The 23,993-nt window shown below is 39.9% G+C and overlaps 1 protein-coding gene across 1 annotated transcript; it reads left to right on the top strand.

Annotated features, from left to right (window-relative positions):
• The first annotated feature begins 91 nt into the window (after window positions 1-91).
• ppp1r14c (protein phosphatase 1, regulatory (inhibitor) subunit 14C) lies at window positions 92-19,648 on the top strand. The gene is made up of 4 exons (XM_008397981.3): window positions 92-328; window positions 13,929-14,012; window positions 15,097-15,129; window positions 16,630-19,648. The coding sequence occupies exons 1-4, from the start codon at window positions 92-94 to the stop codon at window positions 16,702-16,704; spliced, it is 429 nt and encodes a 142-aa protein (XP_008396203.1). The 3' UTR covers window positions 16,705-19,648.
• Window positions 19,649-23,993: the final 4,345 nt, after the last annotated feature.

Genomic DNA, 23,993 nt, shown 5'->3' with positions numbered 1-23,993 from the left:
GCCGTGCAGCTCCGCAGTCTTTCTCTCCCTCCCCACTTCCTATCCACTTCATTAACACATATATCCAAGCAACAAGCCCTCTCATCCCGCTATGTCGGCCGCCAGCACCGAAACCAGTGCCCCTCTGCCCACCGCAGGCGGCCGCGTCTTCTTCCAAGGTGCGCCCCCCGGTGTGGGCTGCGTGAGCTCCGGCCCCATCAACGGTGAGGACCCGGTGCAGAAGAAGCAGGGGAAAGTGACGGTCAAGTACGACAGGAAGGAGCTGCGGAAGAGACTCGTGCTGGAGGAATGGATCATCGACGAGCTCAGCAAGTTGTATGACTGTGAGGTGAGTAAAGGACGGGTCACCCTCTGTCAGTGGGGGGGGGGGCCTTCAAATGCACAAGGAGACAGACATAAATAATGCAGGTTACTTTATGCGTGGTTTTTTTTTTGTGTCATTTTTTGTGTCATTCAATCAGAGCTGCACGTCATCTGTTTTTCACTCGGAAACTCAAAATCACAACAATATGACACATCAACTTTTCACATCCAAGGGGCTTGACTTTGTCGTTTTCCTTCCGTCATAGATACTGAGGTTTTCGGACATAAAACCTCAGTACCCTGGCAAATGCCTTTTGTAGCTCCGAGAGTTTTATTTGTTCAAATAAAACTCTCGGAGCTTTATTTTGCTCAATGACAGGATGCATGGCTGATTTCTCAGGGCCGGGGAGGAAAAGCAGCAGCAGAGAAACCGCATGGTTGTCCATTTACGCACCGGTCGCCCCCCTCCCCTCCCCTCTCACCTCCACGGAAGCTTGCAGCTGTGAAAAAGGAATACTGTGTGCATCCATTTACATAGACCGTATAATTTCTCGTAAATGACCCGAATAACAGCCCTTTCATCAAATATCCTTTAAAGCAACCCCCCCCCCCCCCCCCGCCCCCCTAGCTGCTCGGTTTATTGAAGGTTTATGAGATGGCGCGTGCGTCTCAGTTCAGTCGTTTGACGTTTATGTGGCGACGGTTTTAGCCCTTTTAACCTATATGCACTTTTTGCGGTGCATCTGTCCCTGCGCCTTGTATTGGCCACCCCAATTACTGTGCGCTCGCACGTCTGCACGTCGCATTCTTTAACACTTTAAAAAGGGGGAGGGGAGGCCTTGTGTGCGCATGTGGAGAAAGAAAGAGAGAGAGGGAGGGAGAGAGAGAGAGAGAGAGAGAGAGAGAGAGAGAGTGTGGGGGGGGGGGGGGGAGTCCGAAGAGCAGCAAATCCCCCTCCCAATAAACTCTCCTGTTTGCCACATACACTGTGCTGCCATGTGGGGGTGTTGAGAAGATGGAAAGAAGGGCACTGGGTTAAAGGATGTGCTGATGCTGTGACTCTCCTCGCCAGCCAATCGCCTCTTCTGGCTCACAACCCCCTCCCTAATGCCAAGGGTCTGCACAAACGCACATGTTCGCACACAATACGTCTGTCACTTCAAGTCAGGCATATATTTATATATGCGTGGATCACTCCATCTATCAATGGTTTAATCCACAAAGAGATTACACCACTGAGAGATTATAAAAAGAACAGGGTGGAGCAGGGTACACACACCTTGAGTTATTGGGGTTTTATGTGACGGAGGAACATGAATTAGAGCTTAATGGTGAATTGAAAAGAAAATGTTGCGTTTGATACTGTGAAATGTGAACCAGTGCAAACCCGTTGCCTTTAGAAATCACCTGTTTACTCAGTGAAGGTTTTCTTCAAAAGCTTCACAGGTTTAAAAAAAAAAAAAACACGAACTAGTAAAAAGCATCACAAAAGCCTAGGAGCACAGGAGCCATTTAAGGGATTAATAGTTAGCCATAATAATGTAGAGAAGAACTAACACTAACTATATCACTGAAGTCTGTGGGGAGGCTTTTCTTCTGTAGACACGTGAAGCTGTGGTAATATTTTTTATTGGAAGACGGATGTTGCCGAAAACATGGCAAATCCTGGAAGACAAGCCGTCAAAGGCTGCAAAACAGATGAGACTCCAGTTCACCTTCCAGTTGAACAATGACTCAACATCAGTGGTGGGAAGTAACGAAGTACAAGTACTTCGTTACTGTACTTAAGTACAATTTTCGTGTATCTGTACTTTACTTAAGTAGATTTAATAATGGATACTTTCTACTTTTACTCCACTACATTTTACAGTAAGTATCTGTACTTTCTACTTCACTACATTTCTACAAAACTGTCTCGTTACTCGTTACATCCAAGTCGCGTTGCTCTTTTTTTCCGTTAAAATGTGAAGTTCAGGGATTTAAGGTGGCGCCGTAAAATCCGAGCAATAACGTGACTTAGTGTCTGTTGTCACCCATCGCCTCCACCTTTACTCACACGCGGAGCTCCAGACATGCGCAGTGGTTTCCTCTGAGCGTCAGTAATATAATAGTGCTGCATAAATCATAAGATATGGCGACATGTAAAATCAGAAGCGCTTCGCTTTCACAGACGGTGGGACTTCGTCCAACTTTTAGCGTCACTTGGAAGGAAAGCTTAAAGAAAGGTAAGCTCCGTGGACGTGATGCTAGCAAAGCTAGCTGTACTGAGACACATGTTGCATCTGCGATGAAAAAAAGTTGTCACTCATGCACTGAATTACTGTGTGGAGGTGTTGACTGAGGTGTTGCAGATATGGGACAACGCTGTGACCAAAGTGCAATATAGTAATATGACATTCATGGACGATCCGATTCTTCTGGACAGATCTTGACCAAGTCATATAGTGCTGAAGCCTCACTGAGAGCCGTTCTTTGTTCTTGTAATGCTCTGCGTACACTGCAGTAGCTATTTTATTTTATATTTAATTGGCGAATAAATAAAACAAGAACGTAGGAACACAGAGCATGCTCATTGCTCTTTGTTTTCGTCACCTGTCATGGTGGCAGACGTTGCAGCAGGAGGGAGGATGAGAACAGTCACGGTGCTCCTCCTGCTTGGTTACTTCTTGCTTATTGGGCCTTGGACAGTGTTCATAGTTGAGCGTTGTTAATTGCTATGTTTAATGGTGCAGACAATTATTATTTCTGACATTGGCAATATGGGCAACCGCCCAGGGTGTTATTTTTTTAGGGATGGCAGGAGACCTCTATGTATTGTGGCACAGAGATGAAAGCAAAACAGAATGAAGAAGAGTTTGAATTGTCACTGGTTAAATTTATTTCAGCTCTAAGTATTTAATATCTAGGTGTTTTTATGGGAAAGTGAATCTTTCAGATCAATTTGAGAAGCAATTTTGATAGGTGCACTAAATTTTATTGTCATGCAGCATGGGGTGCTGGTTTTGATTTGGTCTTGGGTTCGGTGGTCTAGACTACAACTCTGCTACGAGGCTCCTTGGTTCCATGTCCTCCTCTGCCAGTTGGATTTCTTTCAAAACAAATGTGTGGCAAAAAAAGTGAAGTTCATGTTATGTTAGGACAGGAGACGAGATGTTTCCATCCCTGAAATTATGATGCATAGAATCATATATCTAAGTCTAAACTATGTTACAGAGTAAACTCAATAAAAACATGCTTTATCTGTGGCATTGTTCATTAAAATGGCACATTTCTGATGTACTAAAATTAAATACGATTGGTACACTTAATGATATTAGTGATTAGGCAATGCATTCAGCAAGTACTTTTAATACTTAAGTATTTTTAAAAGCCAGGACTTTTTTACTTTTACTTAAGTAAAATGTTAATGTGGTACTTTGACTTTTACTTAAGTACATTTTTGTCTGTGTATTTGTACTTTTACTTAAGTAAATTTTTTGAGTACTTTCTCCACCACTGCTCAACATAATCCAAAGCTACTGGAATGAGTCGAATCAAAGCATATTCACGTCAGAATGGTTTACAGGTAGAGACATGCCCCAAAGGACTGAATAGTAACGCACGTGACACTTTTTACATTTTTATTTGAAAAGAAAATCAAATATATTTTTTCTTTCACTTGGCCATTGTGCTGAGTTTTATTTTGATCCATCAGAAACACTCCCAATACAATCCTTTAGAGATTGCGTGCCAAAATATCAAGTGATTTGTCCATTGTGTACTGAAAATAAGTTTCAGGCAAAAATCACAGAACGGCACTAACTGCCAGAACAGGTTTTGATACCTTCCCTTCTGCAATAATAGAGAGAGAGAGCATTGCAATGCAAATATTTTTCCACACGTGAGGTTAATAAACTCTGCGTGTGTGTGAAGCTCCGAATTTCTACCTCCCTCATGCTGAAAATGCCATAAGTGTTGCATTTTCAGGAGCCCTCTAGCACAGACCGATGCCGTTTCATGTCTGTCATCTTGTTTGCGAGCTTCTCCCTCTCTTTATAGCCCTGCTTATTTCTCTGGTGTGGTTCTTATTCGAGCTAAAATAAGCTGTAGCCTTGTTTCCAACTGCAAATGGCTGAACAGTTCAAAGCTTACCGAGTTCTTGGCTGCATGTCGGACTTCCATCAGCAAAGGATGTAGTTAATGCAAATTGAATTTTAGATTAATTAGGAGCCAAAAATATTTCCATATTTTTTTCTCTTGCATGATAATCCTGTCCATTTGACCTCTTTCCATATAGTGTGCACATCCACACACCATCAGGACATCTCTTCATATTTATTCACTTAGCCAATAAGATAATATCCCATGATGATCCCCCTCCGGCTCTCCAACCGGTCTCCGATAACTAGAGTGTTATTAGCCTGAGCCTGAGCTGAACCAGGACGTGGAAGGATTTCAATAAAAGCCGATAGTGAAAGCAAGTCCCTGACGATGTCGACATGTTGTACTTTCAGTGCATTGTTAAGGCTGTCTATCACCTCCTCTAGTGTTTGAGCAGGTGGTTGTTATTACATACTAGTGATCTTTATTTACATGACTGTAAGCAGGACGTCACATTCCAAACACTGTTGTAAATACCCCTATTTTGAAACCCAAATTGGCTTCGGTGGTGTTCTTTAAGCACGTGTGTGTTAGATACATGTAGAGGTGACTATGCTGTTCTTGCTGAAAGGTCATCCACTGTATCAGTTTCATAAGAAAACCCGATAGTACATTGGGGACTACGATGTAGGGGCTTGAGTTTGTTAGTGAAGTCAGGTTGTTCGTTGAGGCAGAAATGTGATAAAATAAGCTAAACGGATTCCATCAGTAATGCAATTTGCGGTTCAGAACGTGTCACGCCTTTTAAGACCTTTGAAAATATTGACATCATCTTGCTTGTTTAATCAATATTCAAGTAGCACAAAGCAATCCAGCCCTCAAGATCTTTTATCTGCAGCTTTTAGATTCACTCCTGCTTCTACGCGCCTCAATCAAATTATTCCGGCCCTTTCAGCTGGGTTCTCCGGTACTAAAAGCTGTTGATGAGTCGCTTGATTCAGGTGTGTAGGAGAAGGAAGGCATCTTACAGTTGCAGGATATCGGTAGATTTCAGGGACTGGACTTGGGCACCCCTTGGTCTACAGCTCATTTTGACTTACTCCTGTGTCCAGAATGGGATTTTTTTCCCCACACATGACCACATGTGTGGAAGGTGAGGGTTCGATCAGAGAAGGGCCTATAAAGCGTGAGTTTTGCTCTTTCTTTTCGAGAGCAAAGCCCCGGTTCTGTCTGCTTGTCACTCGGCTGCGGACCAGTCCAGTGCACGCCGAAGGTCACTGCTCAAAGCTGTTCACAGAATTTCATGAAAGCAAGAAAAACCCTGAGGGCCCCCTATGTTACCTAGAAGATGGACATTAAATCTGCTTTGTCTTTGCATTGCAGTTTTTTCTCTGAACAAATACGTTTTTTTTTCTCACATATGCATTCTCTATCAGCCCCTATGCGTTAACTGTTTATACTAATTCAACAAAAGAAGACAAAAGTCCTTGTCAGTTTGTGACTACCGACCCACCACCACACTCCTTCTCTTCTTTAATAGATGAGGCGAACTCTAATGGAGTGCCTGCTCATGCTGAGGTCCTGTTTAGGTGATTAAAAGGCAGAATGTGTCAGCGGACTGATGGATCTGTCTCTCTAAGAGCAATCAATGAAGATAATGCGAGACATAAACCCTTACTGGACAGCAGCAAATCCATTATACACTTGCATTCTGCATGTTGTGTCATGTGTATGCCTTCGAGATGTAAATGAGTGGAAGAAATGCCCTACTTTTCAGTGGCTCTGTCAGCTCAGGGTCTGTTGGTATACAAGGTTTCTGCCCTCAGGCTTTTACTGTCTGTGGGTTTGTATGAGGCCATGTGGCTTTTTTTTTTTTTTTTTTTTTAGTCTGAAGATGCTGGGCTACTCTTTAACAGAGGCGCAGTGGTGACTTTTCATAAAGTGATGAGCATGACAGTGATCTGACAGGTCAGTGTACATGGTCAGACCAAATGGAGCAAAAACAATCTCCTGAGTTGAAGCATCTTCTTGTGGTTGATACCATTGCTTCTGACTGCCATCCCTGTTGTCCATGGATTATATGAGGTGTGCAGGTTAATTTCGAAACTGCATTTTGTGTAAAAAAAAAAAAATGCCTTCAGGTGATTTTTGTGTTTATGAATATGTGTACGGAACAGAGAAATGTGTATTTTGTTGCTGATTTCTAACCTTCAAGCATCACTTCAAGTCTAAGATTTCTGCCTTTCCAGATGAAATGTCTTTCATCTGTCTGTCTCTCACTGCTTCCTATCATGAGTCAGATGGGAAGATTTTTTCCCCTCCTGTGCCTGTCAGGTGCTTTATTTTTGCCGAGGAACAAGAGCGACCACGTGAGCCTCACATAGAACCAGAGGAGTAGAATTCAAGCCCAAGTCATTAGATCGGTTCAATAGGCTGCCTGGGAAAACACACATCGGCACTCATTGACAGGAGTATTACTTTACATACAGAGTTACTTAATGCATCATGCTATGAGCACACACAACAAACAAGCAAGCTCAGTGCCTTGCAAAACATTCATACTCCTCGAGATTTTTCTCACTTTGTGACGTTGCAACCCCAAAGAAGAAAATATGTAATTATTAAACAACATCTCAAGCTTTGAACATTTTGCATGATGTACAGTTAATTTATCCAAAATTGAAAGTGGCTGCCACGTTTTTTTCAACCAGAAAAGCAGCCCACAGAATTGGAGTCATTAATTAAATGATTACTGCTGCACTGACTGACCCACGGACTGAGAAATGAAGAAAGGTCAGTCTTCTGTTTACAATATCCATCCTTGGAAATTTAGATATGATGGATAAAAATAGACACTCACCGAGCGTCTGTGTCTGAGCACACGTCCACACATTTCACTTACACACACACACACAGACCTACACACGTGCATCTGCTGCTAAACAAATCAGAGGTGTTGACAAGGAGGCCTCTCAGCCAGCAGAAATCCACCAGCTGCTGAGACACACTGGCAGCACCGAGTGTCAATTTCAAAAATCAACACTGAGCACAAAGGTTATGGTGCGTTTATTGGCCGCTCGGTTTTGCTTGTGCTAAATTTTTCTGTCCTCCTCTCACTGTCTACACACAAATTGCCTGTTTTTATTGTTGACTTTGTGTTTTTATGATGTTAAGCACTTTGAACTGCTTTGTTGGTGAAATGCACTATAAACTTGATTGGTTGATCGATAACTCGCTTTTAAAATCAGTTCATTTCTCAGTCGTTTTATCCTCATCCCTACTGGTTAATTACTGGTTTCTCTGTCAGGAGGGGTATAAACAGGCCGTATAAAAACATTGACTCGCACTCTGTGCGCTCCGAGCTTGGAGGAGGAGATGCAAAACAGCATCTGCATTTGCAGCAAAGAGAAAGAGGCCGACGGTAGTTTTGACTCTCAAAAGCCAGACGGATGAGCTCCTATTTAAGAGTGCATTTGTTGTTTATCCACCTTTGCATGTGCAAAATGACTCATGCAAAAAGCTAAATTGCATGGGTTCAGTAAGGAACCCATGCAATTTGATTTGTTTGATTTTTCAAATAAATCTGGGTCTTATTTCCAGCTAGTTTGGTTTATTCTCACTTACATTACAGATTTCATAAAACGGAGAAACCTTTTCATTTGAATACATTCTTCAGCACTCTGACCTTGTTCCGTTTGCTGGATGGCTGGCTCAATGCTATCTATGTTTTCATGCCGAGCGTTCGCTTTGTGTTGAGGGCAAAGGTCTGCATTGGCTTCAGCTGTCGATTGATTTGCCTCGAGGAAGAACTGTCTGGGATTCGAGTACAGTAATATTGTATCTATCTGCCTTACATGTCCAGGTCTGATATATTCCTGACTGAGAATGAAATAGGAATATTTTACTCTTAAGTATATCCAAGGATTTTAACCAGAGGTGATTCTGTCTAGCAACAACATGTCACTGTGTGTAAATGTGAGCTGTTGGTGAGGCTGCTGATGGAAGCTGTTTATGAAGAGCTCTGAGAGGGGGATTAGTTACAACATTGGAGACACTAAGAATAATTAACTGTAGATTGTAAAACATCCATCAAACTGCCTCTGAGCTCATACAGAAAAAAGTTTAATAAAAGCTTAGTGGAGTGCATGCTGTGTTTACTCGAGTTATGACTGTAATGTGATCAGCTTGACAGTAGAGTCTGGTTAGAATATGCACGATTTCAACATGTGTAGCCTGGTTTTATATCTGCTGCACACTGAGTGATGGAAGAACAGTCCATTTGCTGTAGACTACAAGGCCTGTACCTTTACCCAGCTAATACAGTGAAGAAAATAATGATGGGATACTATGGTGGATTAGAGAATCACTAAAATCTCATTCTGGAACTTCTCCCATCAAAATATTTTTGATGATTCTTGCTGGCCTAAAACAGAAAATGTTTAGTTCAATTTTAATTTAGTTTATTTATATAGCGCCAATTCACAACATGCCGTGTCAAGGCACATTGCAAAAAAAAAAAAAAAAGTAATTTCAATTCAAAAACGCGTACATTCCAAACGGACCTAGTTATCAAAGTTCATTACATTCAGTTAATTATTGAAATTACTGTCATTCAACACGGAATGACAGAAAACAATCACTTGCATTGAATCACAGACTTTATATAATTCAATCATACTGAGCAAGCACGAAGCGACAGTGGGTAGTAAAAACTCCCCATAAACAGGAAGAACCTGCCTCAACTGACTGGAAGTTTGAAACAAAAGAACTGACATAGGAGTAATTTCTATTCTAATAAAAAGTAAAAAGTAGGAGAGGGAAAAGGTTTAATTGTTGGCAGCATTATCTCAACCGGTGACTGACTGACTAAGCAGTCTAACTTGATGTCAGACAGTAGGAACTTTATGATATAGTGTGTATTTACGTCAGTGGCAACAGCACACAAAACAGAAATGCTTTATGTAAAAGCTAATATTAGAGATCCACTTGAAAAAAGTGGTATTACTGCACTAATAGTTCACAGTTGGGGGGGAAAATCTTTGAATTTTATGCATACAGAAGTTTAGAGGGTCACTGTCATGCTAATTAATTATATTTTCAACGTTGACTTTAGGATTTTTCTCCCCCAATCCTCTGTTTTCCAGCAGTTCTCCTATGATGTAGTGTGTCCTCTGGAGTCGCTGAATCAGCGTGAGAAAGAGCTGTGGCTGCAGCTGCTAGCATCACCCAGTAAAGTCACATCGTTCGTGCTCTACGGTTTCAGCAAGTGGCTGCACCAAACGACAACAGGGAGGTGTTTGAAAGTGGGGGGAGGGCCAAGAGGCACGTAATCCACGAGGGCCTGAACAGTAACCTTGGCAAAGTCTCCCTCGTCTTCCGAACTGCTTGTAGTGTTTGTCTGTTTCCCTCATCTTTAATCTTCAGAGTAATGTTCCCATGACACACTGTCCATTCTCTGTTTTCACTTCCTCCACCCTTAGTAACTTAATTTCAGGGGATGATTTCAGCCCACCTTGAGCTCCCCGGCACTTTGATGTGACACAGTGTGGCAGAATATAGAGGAAGAAAGCTGAGCTGGGAGATTTTACAGCGTTGCACAATCCTCCTCTTCCTTCGCCTCATCATCATCACAATGACCCACTTATCGGTGCTCGCTTCATCTCACTGTATCCGAGTTGTACGTCTTTCTTATTCTAGTTAATCCTTTAGCTTTTACCGACTGTTTTGCTTTGTACCAATCATGATTTTAGGATTTAATATTAGATTCCATATATTTGCTTCTTTTGGACAGAGATCCACGATCTCTTCCTTTTTTCCTTGCCTTTTACCTTCAGTGAGGTGAAAAAGTATTCATGCCTCTTGAAATTTGTTCATATTTGTAAAGTCAGAGCCACAAACCTCTATATTTTTTTTTCCTGGGAGTGTATGTGATAGAGCAACCACTTTCAGCAGAAGAAAGGGAGTGAGGTTGGGTTAAAAGTGAAAATGTAAAGAAGCAGAAAGAGAAGACAAGATGACACTCTGGAAGTCTGCTTCTACACCTGCAGAAAGAGGAAAAACAGAATCACAGTGACAAACAACATTTGCGCATACAATAACAACTACGTCACTGAAGATTTGCGTATCTGTTAACACCTGGATCCAAACATATTTTTTTTAATAAGCTGATGAAATAAAAAAAGTCCATTTGACCTGGGGATATTTATGGACTGAAACCATCAACACGACTGCATTAGCTTGCGGATGATCATCTACTTTGGAACTGCAATTATATGAAACCAGCCGGTCCGGTTCACGTAAAAGGGTTATGAATAGGGATGTCGGTGAATCACTCATTCAAGTAAAGCAATTGCTCACACCTTTGTTCATAGATACTGTTTGAATAAAGTCTAAATAGAGTTTGTGGTGACTCACAGGGTTGGGCCGCGTGCATTAGCTTAGAATCACTTCACCGCAGATGAACCAGACTGAAAACGCTGCCGGCTGCTGAGCCGACGGTGAAAACAAGCCTGACACAGATGCGCTCTCAGCTGTCTGCACACATTGCCAGGCTCACGGGCTGACAGTCCAGCTTTGTGTTTCTCTGTCGGGCTTTCAGTTCTTTGCTGGTTTTCGCACACAGTCTTCACAAAGTTGCCTTGATTAGAAAAAAAAAAAAAAACACTGCTCCTTGTGCACATGTCCTCTAAACACACCATGTCTTTCATCATTATTTATCTCATTTGCATATGCAAATGCAAAAAAATAACCAACTGCTACTTCTACGTGTAGCAAATAAGGATTGAAGTGCACTTTTATCAATCGCTTCTTCATTTTAAAATGTTTGAATAGCTGATTTACTTGTGTTGTCTGTAGTCACTATTAACTTTACTTGCTGCAGGCACTAAAAATGATCTACTTGGGAGTAGTTGTATGGGTTCATGCTATTATAATTACTCACACTCCACTGTGAAGGACTAAATATGTGCAGTGTCTTCCTGCAACAGCCTCTTTGAATATCAAGATTTTTTATTTTATTTTATGTAGCCTGGCAATTGCCCACGGTCATGCTTCACACTCCAGCCATGTGTGTTGTCATCACCAATCACAGGGATGTAGGGTGATGGACTGCCTGCTGACGAGTGAAACAATCGGACTCTCACAGAGGTCAGTGAGTGAGTGATGACCCCAACAGACTGATAGAGAGAAAGATTGAGGGGACTGACCTTTGCTTCCTGTCCTCAAACTCCAAGGGAGAAACTTTGTGGAGTCAGCTGACTTTAGATCATCTGTCGGATTTAGATAATGGTCCGAGTTGACAGATAGCGGGAGGGCAAACCTGGAAAGAAACCTGTTGGAGCTGCAGGACACTTTAGACCAGGGTAAAGGTTCACCTTCTGGCAAGAAATTGAACCAATAGAAGTCCAAAGCTTAATTCAATTAAAACCTATGAGAAGACTCAACATTTTCCTGATTGTTTCTCAAAGGCCTGAACCATGAATGGAAATAGTTTAACCTAAATGTCCAGACTAAAGATCAGACCTTTTTATTTCTACATTACATATCTTTGCTTTGATTGTCTAGACTGAGTTATAAGTCATTTAACACCAATAGCTGCTGTTTTGGTGTAAATAGTACACATGGTTACAAATGTGCAACTTCGGAAATATTATTTGGAAATATGGAAAAAACATCAGACAAGAACTTGGGTCTAAATAAGTTTCCAAATGTACAATGACCATAGTAGTCAGAATAGTTACAAAATGACGTAAGGACAATAAAGTCAATATTTTGTTGTGGCAAAAAGCCCCCTTTTGTGTCAGAGCTGAAAAGTTGTGAGGAAGGTGGGGTCCAAAACCCGACTCGGTTACAGCAGCTCACCTGGAGGAATGGGCCAACGTTCCAGAAAACTACTGTGAAAAGCTTCCCAAAGGATATCCAACATGTTTTAAAAGGTAAATCTACCAAGTACTAAGAAAACATAAGTAAACTTCAGAATATAAAGGTTAAAACATATAAAAATACAAAAAAAAAAAAACTATACACTTATTAATCTGGCCTTTAGCAAACAAATATTTCTAGACAAAACTTAGGGCAAAGCAGGGAATTTTATGTCAGACAGTGACAAAAAAAGAAAATGCAGTGTACGCAAAAATCTGGTTTCAACTGATACTTGAAGCATTACTATTAAGCATTAAAGCATTAAACCCAAGTTTTATTGAGATTTGCTCCACAGGCTTGCTTCTTTCTCGTCCATAGTTCTGTCTAAAATCTAAAATCTTGCATTTGCGAGATTTTAGCATTAGACTTTAAGAATGCATGTTGTTTTACATTGTTACTTGAATGGTTATGTTTTGCAGTGATTCCAGTGTGTTCTTATTACCCTGCCCACACAGACCGAAGCCGACTGACTACAATTCTGGGAGCTAATATCATCCCTGCTTTAATGCTCTTTGTCTTAATACCATGCTGTGCTCCTGGCTATATGATAGACACACACACACATACACATAAGCCGTGGATAACATCCCTGTTGCTGTGTTAGCAGTAGAGATGAGAAATTATCTCATGGGCATTGTTATGAAATTATGGTTAGTAAGTAGCTGTGAGCAACATTTCCGTCCCGCTGTACGTTAGATTGAACCTCCTGGGCTTCAGTAAGGAGGTTCATTTTAATCTCTGTGAAACAAAGATGGAAATATGGCCTTATAGCTTAAAAAAATTTTTTTTGGCAAATGGATTTAAATGTCAAATGGCAGAATAAAAAAAATATATATATATATATATATATATATATATATATATATAAATGAACATGTTCTCATCAAATTTAAAGAAAACAAATGAGCATTTACAAACTATTATTACAAACAATCAGTTTAGTAAGTCTTCAGTGAGGTAATGCATGACAGATAAATAGTGCTTTCAGTAAGTTGAGCATATTCTCAGCACAGAGGTTCTGTTTCAAAGTAATGAAGAGAACAATGAGCAAAAAAAACCCAGAGAGTTTTGCCCGAGTTGCTCACAAAAACCTGACCACCCACTTGGAAGATAGTGGAAGGTGATCAAATATCTCCGTTGACTTGTTTGACAGCAGCAGATGCTTAAGTGTTTGTTGTAAATGTCAAGCAAACAGAGGTGGAAAAAGAACTGGATTCTCAGGCTCAGTTCCTTTTAAGAGCCTTAGCTCGACGCTTCCCAAAAGGACAGCATTTGTAGAACACATCATGCGGTGTCTGGGAGGGAAAGGTTTATCCTCCCTGCTTGCTTCCTCTGTAAAAACCTTGTGGCGAAATAAAACGAACCATTGGGGCTTTGATGTGGTGTTGAGCTGAAGGCAGCCTGCAACCGCTGAGCCGCTAAACGGCCCAACCCCGGCACAATGACATTTCCAAACGACGTATGCAGGCAGGCACACACAGTGGTTTGGGTGTTTATAAGCCTCTTGCCAACGCAAATATTCCAGTTGCATTTGTTTTTTTATTAAATGTTCTACTTTGTTATCTTGTTTGCCCACATAAAGCCTTTCCAACTGTTTTCTAACAAAGGGTTCTCTTGTGTTTCAGGAGGACGAGATGCCAGAGGTGGAGATTGACATTGATGACTTGTTGGAGGTCAACAGTGATGATGAGAGAGCCAGCAAACTACAGGTAAATGTGTGTATGTATGCAAGTCTTTAGCAGAGATGATTGGTCACAGAGCGAATGAGGAATCCTTTGTAGGGATGGCAGTCTGGATATTCAGTATAGATATAACTGTTAAAACCATGTGAATATAAAGGCTATTGGTAAAAATAAACATGTTGTAATAAATTAAATACCCATAAATAAAAAGTGGATATCATTAGTTTGTTTCAAGAGTTGCTGTGTAAGACTTTGTGTATTTCATATGGCAAAGTTTGACATTTTGCTTAGACAAGAATAGTATAATAAACTATTTCTGTTCATCGACAAAAAAAAAAGAAGTAAAATAGATGCTTGAAACACGTATCAGTTTTAAAGCAAAAGTGCCTTCTGTGCAGAATATTTGATGTTTTCGAGGTGATTTTGTCTGGTTTATAGAAGATCACTGATGAATCTCTGTGTTAAATCAAAACAGAATCCTTACAGGATGTACATTTTCTCAAAATATAGATGTTGACAGAGAGTTTGTTTCTGGTAGCTAATGAGACATGAATCCCTCAAAAGATAACAACAACAATCAAACCCTTCATTAATTAATGACGGTTTTTTTTGTTTCTACTGGGATTTGCATGATTTCTCTTTAGAGATTAGTTCCTCGTTTTGTCCTCTTCACAGATTTCCTATCAGCTGAGTCACTCCAAAACAATAACATTACTTCCAATCAGAAGAACCATGTAGGAATAGTAGTTTGGGCCTAATTATGCTATATGTACCATGTTATTGGCAGATTAGATGCCATGCATTTGATGAGAGCATGCTTCCTTCGGTCCCTAAAGGCTTGAGACTTAACTTGAGAGACATGACTTGTGAACATTCCCCAAGTTTGCTAATTAGCAATTTATTCTTAAAATCTCAGAACCTTTTGGTAATTTATTTACATACACATATGTTCATATGAATAAAGAGAGGCTAGACTCCAACAACCAATGGAGAATATGAATGTCTGTTAAGAAAAGTCAAAAGTGCAGAATCTGCTGAGGTTTTAAAAACATCTGTAAATCATTTCTAATCTCCTAACAACCGTTCCCCCCACCCCCTCTTCTTTCCACAGGAATCCCTAACAGACTGCTACAAACCCACAGAGGTGAGCTTCTTTGGAGCACAAAAACCATTAGAGCCAAAGCCTGCACCCACCATGTTCTAGTATTCTAATGAGTACCTAATTAACTATGCGCTCACAATCACAAATAAGCTACCTGATACGGGACTTCATAATATTCATTACCTGCAGTATTCACACTGACGTGTTCAGAGAGATAAGAGTCTGGGTTTAGATGAGGTTGTATTAGGCTATTTGCATGATTAAAGCTTTTAAAAACCAATCACATTAATTCCACACATGGTGAATCCCCCCCCCCCCATCTGTCATCATCACTGTGTGATTTTATTACAAGGTCATTGCTGTTTAGCTACAGCTGTATAGGTTGAGATATGCAACTTATACACCTTCAACTACATGCCTCCATAAGAGTACTAATTTTTAAATACCCATTAATTATATTTAGCTTTACTGTAATCTACAACGAACCCTAAAACCAATGTTTCACGCTCAAAACGATTCTGTACCCATTTGGACTTTATTTAAATGTGTTTTCCGTAAACATTTAGGCTGTACCTACCCACTCTCAGGATTAAAAATGGTGCGCACAGCTACCCTTACATCTTCCCCCTCAGTCAAATGGAAATAAGAAGTGAAAGACCGGGGATAATTGATATACAAGATGAATGCGAACGAAAGGTGAAAGGACTTTCAGATTGCTTCTTGAAGGAAGGCAGAGTGGGGAAGATAACAGGAGATTAAAGACAAGAGGTGAGAGGGGGGGTGATGAGGCAGAGAGGGTTGTTTGGGTTAAATGAAAAAACACCTGCTGGGTAAAAGATGAATGCAGGTAGGAAGGGGGAGACATCTGGAATTGGATCATGAGCACCGTCCCATATAATAAGGTAGTTAATAACCAACACCAGACCTTGATATAACCTCTTGCTTGATTCTGAGAGTGAATGTCGCAATAGACTTTAGTTTTGCCTCGTTTCTTACAAAATTATGCACTTCAGAAAAAGCTAATTTCATCAAACACTCACAGGGTTTCAAATCTAGACTTACACGCTCCTATACGTTCTGAAACACCAGCTACAAAATAACCACGAAAACAAAAAATGTATTGGTGTTTTGATTACTTCTGCATTGATATATTTTTTTTTATCTGTTGAGAAAAATGTTTTAATATTTAATAATAAGTTGATGTTTTAATTTATTTAATTACATTAAATAATTAAATGTACTAGTGTGTGTGTTTAATCTGAAATAATTTTAGCTCAGTTAGCTCGTCTACCCTTGTAAGCCATTAAAATACATAGATTATGTTGATTCTTGTGCATCTGAAAATGACTTTAAGCTCCTTATTTTGGGAATTTTTGGCAGCTATCTACTAATCGAAATGAGGAATTGTCTGCTTTGCAAAATCCAACCAGCAACTCCAAAGACTTAATTTTCCTGGAAACATTCAAATGACTCCTTAGTCACCTCACTGAATTTAATTTGCATCTCTGAACAGACTAACTTTGTTTTACTTTTCTTCTTCAGAACTTTGTCAGTGAGTTGCTGTGCAGGATAAGGGGGATGAGGAAACTCAGCGCTCCGACCAAGAAGGGCCTATAATGGCTTACTTGTCCAGTATCAACCAACCATAAACTACATCACTACAGCTTCACCTACTTTACTCACCCAACATGAACTGTCATAATGCAGAATTGTTTATCAAAACTCTAGGAAACACCCCGCAATCTGCCAACATGCACCACGATATCCATAATCTGGCACCCGTCATTCATTTTAAAGCACAGAGGATTACAAGTCATGATAACATAAGACTGTTGACAATTACTTGCGCAAAAAAAAGAAAAGAAAGAAAAGAAACTGTGTGTTTTGAGTGATGGATAAAATGTCCAGCCCAGGAATGTGCCCGTATGTTTATAACAAGAATATCACCACCTAAATCTAGATGTTCAATTCACACTTTTTTAAGACCAAAAGAATTGGGGAAAAAAAAAAACAAAAAAAAAACTTTAAGACAAAACAAGAAAGACATTAATCAAAGGAGGTGGTTTAAAAAAAGTTACTGTAGGTGCACAATTAGCTGTAGCTCTATACAAACACAATTCTTCATAATTAAGTTTTTTCTTCTTTTACTGGAGTGTCTGCTGTTACGTCACAAGAAAAAACAAAACAAAAAAAAACATATGTGGTCATTTCTTGTTCACGTGAGTCAAAAGTGGTTTGACAGCCATTTTTTCTCGTCAACCTTTTTGTCCACATCACATCAGTGCTATGAGATGCGAAGGAGAGCTGTTCTTTTGATTTTTAAGCACAGAGCGTTATAATTATACATAATTAATCTGTTCGGTCCATTGTTTTAATGTAAAACCTCTGACTGGAGTGGCGACATATTTAACGAAACACTACCAATATTTTTGCTAGTTATTAAATGTTGTACTTTTCATCTCAGCAAGGCATGATGGGTGTTGCAGTTCTCCGTTTCGAGACTACAAAAACCTGTATGATTGGCAGCCTTTCATTGATCGTGTTCTTCGTGCTCCGTCCGAGGGCTGATGTGACCATTTATGCTCCGACGTTGGAGGTTATTCTCATTGGCTTCATTTACTTCCGCCAACATGTTTTTTTCTGATAACGGACAATGTTGCCTTTAAGGACATTCAGGATGAGTTCCTCAAGCCTCAGCTACCGACAGACAGCTGAAGGGTAAATGTCGTGAGGTCAAACATGCAGTACATTGGTTGTAAAGAGTTCACACACTCCTATTAAAACACCAGAGTTATGTGATGTAAAAAAAATTCGCTAAGATAAGTGATTTTAGAGTGTTTTCCACCTTTAATGTGTCCGATAACACGCGCAACAAAATTTTTTTTAAATATTGAAATCTTTTGGGGTAATGAAACAATAATGTGGTTGCACATACACAAGAAAATGCTTTGTCGCAGCTGCTTTGGGTTTTATTGTCACACCGCCCTCATGCATCAAGACCACGCAAAGTTTCCCGACTGCCCTTTAAAATTGTGAAGTTGTCTTCCGTGTTCTTGCGATTGACACTTTTTGACGTCGAGATCCTGCTGATGATTTAAAAGCTCTACGCAAACCACGGCTTTCTCTGTGACATGGAAAAACCTGCCACAATTGTTGAATTGTATTTAGTGTTAATCAGAGGCACTTTGATTAACACCAAAATTTCCCTAAAATGCAAAATGTTTTTTTTTTTTCCTTTTGATCGAGATGCTTAAAGGTCACATTAAAGGTGGAAATGTTTCAGCATCACTAAAATCTCCCATTCAAACAGGGGTGTGGTAACTTTTTAGATCCATTTGAAAGGCAACACTCCAATCAGTCATGTTCTGTAACTGAGTGTGTGCAAAATGTCATGTGTCCTGAGTCATAATTTTCATGCTGAATTTTAAAACAGACTGTTTTTTAGGTTATAACTAAGAGAATACAAACTTTAAGGCGTTTAAACCTGTGCATTTTGCAGAGGATGCTGCAACTGCATATAACCAGGTTTAAAAGGATGAAGATGAAGGTATCAATTAATGATGGTGGCCTTTAATTACACCAACAACACCAACAAACCTGTAGACTCTGATACAATCACGCATTATGGCTTTGGGCTCAGTAATTTTCAAAGTAGATGTACCAGTTAGATCGGGGCAGACTAACACCTGCCACTGGATCCATCAACTTCTAAAGAAAAAAAGCAGAACAATGTTGGTTTAAAACATAAGAGAGACACCCATTTGCATGCTAACAACAGAGATTCATAGAGAGTATAATATAATCTTATATTTAAGCAAAAAACCATCTTTTTTTGACTTGCCTAAGATGTATGACTTTGTAGATCAATTACTGTGGAGTCAACGTGAGTGTCACGTTGGAAAGAATCCAGGAAAAATTTAAATGGTGCTGTTTTTGATGTTCTTCCCAGAATTTAGTTGTGTATAAAAAAAGCGTTTTCACTGTTGAATGATGCCAGAGAAATGTGTTTGAAAGAAACATGTCTGTTTAAAACCGGATTTTATCTTTTTTTTTTTTTTCCCTCAGTGGGTACTGGCCCAGTTAAGGGTATAACGTGTAACAAAGATCGCATGTTTGCCAGATGAAGCCATTAATGGAAACTGGGATACATTTTTGCTGAGGTCATCTAAACTATTTTCTCTCAAGGATCAGTTCAGGGACAAGAGGCTGATATTTTATAAGTTATTGGATTTCATGTGGAGAGTGTTTTGAAAGTGACTGTTTTAGAAAGCTTTACATTTGCATGAATTTTTAAAGTAGCATGTCGAGGGGGAAACATTTTTTTTGCCCAAAGTTGTGTTTTGTTTTTTTTTTATTTCATAAATTTAAACACTTTCCTTTTTATACATTTACAATGATTAATGCTATTGCTTTTATCACTGATGCTAGGAATAACCTATTCAGGTTTTAAGCTGAACTTTTACTTCGTACATCCACAATGAGTATTCCTGTTTATAAAATGTAATGTGGTGTGTGGTTTGTTTTTTGCTGATAAAGAAAATAAATAAAAAAATGCAGAATACTTGTGTATTGTTTGAAATTTTTTTTTTTCTGTGTGTGCAATTTTCTTGCAGAGGAATGTGATTCTGGCCTGTTATACTAAAGGGTATAAATGTCAGACTACTGTGCTCATGAATACTCATAATGCATCCATTTGCAGCTTTAGGAATGGGATGTTCTTCCACATGAGTGTGTTGTAGCACAAGGAGCATATTACATCTTTATGTCCTACAGTAGATTAGTAGGACACCCCCATACGCTGTCTGGTTCTATAAAGAGCTCATCCGGGTATGACATTATTGCTCAGTGTGTGCATGAGTACCTTTCCTCAGTGAGATGTCTACCCCCCATATGGGCTAGCCTACTGGCCTACTGTACCCTGTTGCTGGGGAGAAATGTTCATTGACGTCTTATGTTCAAAGAGAGACCAAAACATAAGTATTGTTTATAGTGGATATGGATCAGTTTAGAGAACATTAAAATGTGGCCCCTTAATTCCCCAGCAAGAGAACGTGAAAGTGGTGGTTTTCCATCTTTACCGATTTATTCTTTGAGAAGGAAACCTTCTGCGAAACCGATGGGGCCTCACACCTGCACACAAACACACCGCTGAATGTTACTGGGGCGGTGAGACCGATGCAGTCACAGACCGGTGCAAGACTGGTGCCGTCACAATCAAGCGCTGAAACGGGGCTGCTTGTGCCTTTAAATTTCATGACCCACTTTTCACAGCTGGGCCTGGCAGGCAGCGCTCATGCATGCGTGCCGCCTTGAATAATTGGGACTGCAAGGTGAATGTGAGGAGAATAGCTAAGGACAGGAGCCTCCCTCGCCACTCGGAGGGCTGCGCACCAGCGAGCTTTGGACCAGCGCACTCGGTCATGGTGCTTGAGTGGGGGTAAAGCCGATGTGAAAAGATGATAGCTGTTTGGCAGAAGATTGGAGCCTGTCTGGGTCCATGACATAATGTGAAAAGACAAATGTGCCCTTATTGATGGCTGCTGGCAGACTGTACTGTCAGAGCTGAGCATTTCTTGGGAACGAAACAGAAACGGATACATCCCCAAGCAAAATATCCCAAATCAACTCAGTATAATTTTTTGCATATATTCCTTTCCCTTCCTCCAGTTTACAGTCTCAATACTACATTTTCTACTACTACTACAGATTACTTTGCTGTTTTCCCCCCCATCATCTCCCTCGCAGATAAGGTGATCCATCATGACAGTACTGTACGGAGACAGAAACAGAGAAGCGGTGGGGATGAAGATTAAAAAGATGCTTTTTGACAGGGGGAGCGCAGAGAGAGTTGACAAACAGCGGGAGATGGAGAGTGGCACTGACAACATCTCCAAACGGTCCCCAGTTGAAGGACAAACCGTTCATGTCCACCACTGTGGCGCTCTCTCTCTCAACAGCACATAAATGAGGCGATGCTTCATGCCGCTGTGGGCCTGCTTCATCATTCACATGACAGGCAATTCACTGTCTATTACCTATGAGACATTCTATGCATTTAAGCTGCACACTGTGATACAGTGCCTTGGAAATTAACCAATAACCTTCAACCTTTATGTATTTTGTCCCATTACAACCTCACAGTTTGATGTGTTTTAACTCCATTTTAAAGGATAGATCAACGCCAAGTAGCAGGAAATAGGAAGTTGTGGTTTCCAGCAGCATTATGAGATCTGGATACTTACTTACTACTACTCTATTTCTACTCGACCGTGACGTTTACTCCAGCAAACCACTTAAAACAACGTCCTCTTTCCTCTACATTATAAATATTACATACACGTGTTCTACTTCTACAGACCCTGTGTATGTGTTGGTGGGGGCCAGGGGGCGTTGGTTGAAATCTCAAGGGAAATCCTTTTAATTTCACTACAATGAACCCATTCTATTTTTTACTCTACACATAAATGTTCCAACTCCAAGCATGAAAAGATGTAAGCGTGTTCAACATCACACAGTCCGCTAAAGTATCTTCTGCTGTACCTTTACTAGTACAGCTGCTGTGTTTAGAACCGATTTAAAGCCACTTTGGTAAAAGCGGGTTAAAGTAGATTCATGATTTTATGGTGGAACGAATGAGATACTTTATGAACAGCACAGAAACAGGGGATGTATTGTAAAGTAATCATGAAAATCAATGAAGTTTCACTTCGCATTAACGTTGTAGCCATAAAAATGCACTTGGAGCATATTTTCATGGTAAATGAATGAAATAATGAATCCAAACCCGCCTCATATATGTTCACGTCGAATCTGATTAAATTCTAAGCTTTTTGTCTGACCAAAGGTTTTAATGAGATAGACAAGTGATAATAGGCCTGTAAAATATTTTAATAGACTCCAGGCCCTGAAATCAAGATGTGTTTAGATTTGCATGCAGACTTTTTTGCATGTTTCCACTGAGATTTAAATCACTCCAAGCCTGAAATGTCCAGGTGCTTGCAAAACTTCCCCTTAGAATATTTACGAGACTGTCTTCTTTTCTTGAGTATCTCAAAACATTTTATTCAGTGGCAAACAGCAAGAGGAGCATGATCCATTCTGATTCCTAACTATGAGAATGTTGTGCTTGATAGCTAATGTTTTCGTTTGCTTACAAGAACTGCAAACTGTACTCGCCATTTGTAGATATTTGTCCAGTTAGAAAAAAAAAGAAGAAAGGATCAAGATTTTTAAAGAACTAAAAGTCAAGTCAGTGTGTCCAAATTTTTCCCCAGTCATTTTGCACCCTTCCATTTGAACGTTACTTAATCTTTTTTCGGGTATGAAAAAGGAACTTTGCCTGCAGGACACTTTAAAATCATGCTTCAGTTCCTACCTGCCTAATGACTCACAAGAGCTTACAATCCACTTAAGTGTAGTGTAAGGAATTGCAAGATAAAAACAATGTCAACTAGCAGGAGTTTGCTCAGAGTTACTTTGGTTAGAGTAGGGTTCATAATCTTTCGCATTTTACAAGAGTCGATCAAACCCAACACGGACATGAACCATCTGTCAACGGAAATAAGATGTATATAAAATAATACATGAGATTTTTGTATCGCTAACGCAGTAAATATCGAAATACATAACCAAAGCAAACAGCTATGAAATGGTTTGTAAACAGACTGGGATGAAATGAATGGGTACGAACTGATGAACGGGAGAATCAGCCACAGCTGCAGAAACACCTGACATGGCACGAAAGTTGTCGGAAAATGGCAACAGTTTTGAGTGACTGGCAACCCAAACATTCGGTGATGTACTCTTGCAATGGGCTGTGGTGACTTAGATGTTTATGTAGTTGTTATGTAGTGGTTTATAGTTGAAATAGCCTCTTTGCTTATTATCAAAACAATACGTTGGTAGATCTCACACTAAAAACATTGCCTAGAATACCTCTGCAGCCGGAAAAAGGATTAAATCGGGGATTTACAATTAATGACACCATTACAAGCACAGAGCGATCTGCTTGTTGACCTGTTTTGAGCATGAGCTACTTGTTTTTGAGACATTTACTTCATTGTGATTGGAGTTTTGTTGGCAAACACAAAAGAACGAGATTGGTTTTACCCCTGTGCACTATGTAGAGACTGCTTTACGTGTGTGTGGGTGTACGTGTGTGTGCGTGTTTTTGTGAATGTGACTTTGTGCACAGGAAGGGTAAGTCTGTTTAGACAACATGGGAAAAATCCTGCTGGGCGATCTTTGTCTGCTCAGATCATTCTCTTCAATGCCATCTGTTTCCAGCAAATTATTTAGATAATTAAAGAGGATATTTTTACCACACATATCAAAACAGAGAACATCTTTGGTGCACATGCAGAAGAATATTTTACCAATTGCAGAGATAATTTACAGAATACTGTTACCTACATAAGTCTTGATAAAAAAAAAGACTTATTTTATTAGTGTTGTAGACTGTATTTAATTTTATATGCTTTTACCCATGTTGCAGGAGTCGTATCTGTAAAAAACAGACAATCTTTTCTCTGGATTCTTGAAACATATTGAATCTCTATATCCTGATGTTCAAAGGCCTAAAAGCTTGTTGATTTCCTAGTGAACAAAATAGAAGCTAATCCAAGTGACCCTGTGAAGAGACTCGCTCTAGAAATCAATCAGTTCTTCAATCGGCTTATTCCCTGACAGACCACCCCCCACCCTCAGCTGAGTGCAGCCTTCAATGAAGAACCCTAGAATTAATCAGGGAAATGTCTGGCCAGCAGTCCAACTCTAACACAAGTCAAAGAAATATATGTATATATGTTTTGTTTAAGGGTCTTCCCATTTAGTATATGGAATAAAAGTAAAACAAGCATTCTGTGGGCGATAAATGTCAAGATTTATCTGTTCGGGGTCTTTTGCTA

This window comes from Poecilia reticulata, chromosome 21, assembly GCF_904066995.2.
Source record: "Poecilia reticulata chromosome 21, P_reticulata-male-v2, whole genome shotgun sequence".
Lineage (NCBI taxonomy): Eukaryota > Metazoa > Chordata > Actinopteri > Cyprinodontiformes > Poeciliidae > Poecilia > Poecilia reticulata.
This window is presented reverse-complemented; position numbering and strand designations above follow the sequence as displayed.